General features: G+C 36.1%; 1 protein-coding gene across 1 annotated transcript; it reads left to right on the top strand.

Moving 5' to 3' along the window:
• The first annotated feature begins 999 nt into the window (after positions 1 to 999).
• LOC125856172 (putative late blight resistance protein homolog R1A-4) lies at positions 1,000 to 2,375 on the top strand. Its single transcript, XM_049535728.1, has 2 exons — positions 1,000 to 1,855; positions 2,173 to 2,375. Exons 1-2 carry the CDS (start codon positions 1,000 to 1,002, stop codon positions 2,280 to 2,282), a joined length of 966 nt encoding a protein of 321 aa, XP_049391685.1. The 3' UTR covers positions 2,283 to 2,375.
• Positions 2,376 to 3,602: the final 1,227 nt, after the last annotated feature.

Here is a 3,602-nt window from a genome sequence, read left to right as displayed (position 1 = left end):
AGAAAAGCTACCACCTCTGATATGGTAGGTGAGCAACTTTTCTGAACAGCAGGCTTTCAGCCAATAGGGTTGTCTCAACGAGTTTGTGTTGATTTTATATCGTCTCTTCTCAAAATACACAAACTCAAGACTTGGCAAACGAAACTTGGATTTTCTTAAATGAAGGTCATCTTCAAGAAAGAACAATACTCATGCTTAACAAAGGGACTTGATAGAGTGCTGAAGCGTCTTTGTTGAGTTTGAATTTTGTCAGTTTTTGCAACTTGAAAATTCTCAAGAACACTTGCAAAGAATCACTTTCAAGAAGTATTCTCCGTCAAGCACAACGAGGACCTGATCAAGCTACAAGCATCAAAGTGTGTCTTAGGAGTTATACTTTCGTGCGTATATTGTAAATCTATTCCTAGTCTATAAAGGATTCAGATATTTGTTTCTGTGTGGAAAGGTCTAAGTCGGTTAGAGTTAGCCGATTTAGTGAGCAGTGTTGTATGTGCTCAGTCAAAGTCTAAGTCATCTAAGAGCTAGTTGATTTAGTGGGCGGTGTGGTATTCGTTTAGCAAAGTCTATATTAATCATTTAGGATTAGTATAGTTGGCAGTGTGGTATATGCTCTAGCTCAACTAAGTGATAGGAGGTATTGCTTAGTGTGGAGATTAGCAGGTTAATCTCTTTTTGTAAACTGGCTTTTACTTTTGCTTGAGAAGATTAGTGGAAGCAGTTTGAAAAGTCCTGTTGCGACAGGTCGTGGTTTTACTCCCTTGAGCAAGGAGGTTTCCACGTAAAAATTGTGTGCCTGTTTTACATTGTGATATTTACTTTTTGCACTGTTATTCTACTGAGGGACCTGGTACCCTGGTCACTGGTGGACTCATACATTCCAACATTAAGGTATTACCCCCTGTGGCCAGATCTATCCACTTATTTTCTCGATTACACCTAATTCATAAACCCCGTCATAAGCTTCTCGGCACATTTCCCATATACCATCATAATCCTATAATGCATGAATTTTTCTCTCGTTTCAACCTTCTCAGGGTATTGGCCATCTTCAATACAATTGGATATTTCGAATCATTTCCACTTGTGATTACAGAGTTGTTTCATTTGAGATATCTCCAAGTTCCATTTTACACAGATATTCCTGAATCAATCTCAGAGCTTCAGAATTTGCAAACTTTAATTTGTAGTGGTAATTATTTTGATATAACTTTACCTGAGAACATATGGATGATGAATAACTTGCGGTATATACGTCTGAAGGGACCCTCTTATTTACCCAGTCCTAGAACAGAAAGTCTTGTGACAGGGATGCCAAATCTAGAGGAACTTTCTATTCTTTGTTACACGAGTTGTATAAATGAAGTCTTTTCTAGCATTCCCAATCTAAAGAGATTGATCATTTCTCTACCTTTTAACGATACAAAGTTTCCCTATCGGCTATTGGATATGTCCAGTTTGACAAAACTCGAAGCATTCAAGTTTTACGGGTTACCTTATTTGGGAGACCCCATCAAGAAATTTGGTTTTCCAACATCACTTAAGAGATTGAGTTTAAGCAAGTGTAATCATTTTGTTTGGGCAGACTTATCATCAACTGTTATGATGTTGCCAAATCTTGAAGAGCTCAAACTTAAACATTGTCGAACCTTGAATGATGAATGGAGATTGAGTGATGAAGACAAGTTCAAAAGCATGAAGTTGTTGTTACTGAGCAAACTAAATCTTGAGCATTGGGAAGCTAGCAGTGATAACTTCCCAAATCTAAAACGCCTCGTTCTGAAGAATTGCTACAAGATGCAAGAATTTCCAACAGATTTTGGGGAAATTTGTACTTTGGAATCAATTGAGTTACATGATTGCAGCACGGGAAAATGCATAAGTACCCCCCAGCCTATACCCGAAATCCCAGAGACACACCTAACCTTTACTAAGGTCCTATTACCCCCCTGAACTTAATTTATCTATAATATTCTACCCCTTTTCGGTCTACGTGGCACTATCCTTGAAAAATTTATCAACATACGCTGGGCCCACAAGATAGTGCCACGTAGGCCAAAAAGGGGTAGAATATTATAGATAAATTAAGTTCAGGGGGTAATAGGACCTTAGTAAAGGTTAGGTGTGTCTCTGGGATTTCGGGCATAGGTCGGGGGGGTACTTATGCATTTTCCCATTGCAGCACTACTGCTGAGGATTCTGCAAGAAATATTGTACAAGAACAAGAGGACGTGGGAAATAATATCCTTAATGTCTACATCCATAAAAGTCACAGTAAGTTGTAAACAGTTTTTCGATTCTCTCGTCTTTGTTATTATATCTTACCTCCTTCAAATAATTAAGATGATGATTTCTACATTTTATCTTGCATATACAGGCTTATTTTGAGGGACATCTAATGCCATCTTCCAAATGAAGAACCTTTCATTTATATTTTGAAAAGTAAAATCTTTCGTTTTTTTTTTTTTTGTTCTGATCATTTGTAAAATTCATGTTTAAGCAATAAGCATATTTGATACATTTGTGATTTTGTATTTTGTAAACGGTATTTATTGATGTACTGTAATATCTATTTCGTGTTATGTGATTATTCGGAATAGATAATGTTATCAATCTATTATGCATTGCCTATGGCGTATAAGAATCGATGATTTCACACTTTGAATCTTTTTTCCTCTGTTCATGTACAAAAAAAATACGTGTTTTTCATTGAATTACATAACTGTGACACTACTGTTGAGGATTCTGCAAGAAATATTGTTCAAGAACAAGAGGCCGAGCAGTCAGGTGAATAAGTTTTAGATCTCTCTAAAAGTCACAGAAATTTAACTGTTTGAGACCATTATTTTTATCTAGATATCGATAATCACAAGTATACTATGTGTTTGGTTTCTTCTTCAATCACATATATATATGTGTATATAAGGTAGCTTATAAATTGTGTCAAAATTCAGGCTTTAGCGACTCTAATTGCAAAGGCATTAACTCAGTTACATCTAAATATTTTTGCGGCAATAAATATTGTTACTAAATATCTCTTTAATTGTAGTGATTTGACATACCACATTTCGTTGGTACCCTGATAATAGTCACGTCCTCATTGTCCACGACCACGATCTTTGAATGATCCGTAGTTTTTATGATCATTCTTTAAGTTGTTACAATAGCTTCTTCCTATTCCACAACTCCCACAACATCTTCCTTGTCCATTTCCTCTATAAGTACTCTTTTTTCCTCCATAATCTTTCAAGGATGCTTGATTTTGATAAATAACCTTTCAATTGTTCAATCATCATTGAGTAAATCTTTAGATTCTCAATACCACACACCACATAATCAAACTTAAGTGTTAAAGGGCAAAGGATCTTTTCTACCACACACGCATCGTCTAATTCCTCCCCCTACCTTCTTATTTGATTCACAACAATCATCACTCTTGAACAGAAATTAGAAATGGATTCGAATTCTTTCAATATTTTTAAAAATTCAAAATAATCCCTAAAAGTTTGAAGTAATTGGGAAAATGCATAAGTACCCCCCTGCCTATGCCCGAAATCCCAGAGACACACCTAACCTTTACTAAGGTCCTATTACCCCCCCCCCCC

The sequence above is a fragment of the Solanum stenotomum genome, chromosome 2 (assembly GCF_019186545.1).
Source record: "Solanum stenotomum isolate F172 chromosome 2, ASM1918654v1, whole genome shotgun sequence".
Classification (NCBI taxonomy): Eukaryota; Viridiplantae; Streptophyta; class Magnoliopsida; order Solanales; family Solanaceae; genus Solanum; species Solanum stenotomum.
Note: the sequence above shows the minus strand (reverse complement) of the source record. Positions and strands in the feature narration are given on the sequence as shown.

Bases quoted from the DNA above. Each gene is read 5' to 3' on its own strand.
- LOC125856172 (XM_049535728.1), top strand. From the start codon at position 1,000: ATGCATGAATTTTTCTCTCGTTTCAACCTTCTCAGGGTATTGGCCATC. The intron at 1,856-2,172 runs ATTGCAGCACGG...ATGCATTTTCCC, and splicing joins GGAATCAATTGAGTTACATG to ATTGCAGCACTACTGCTGAG.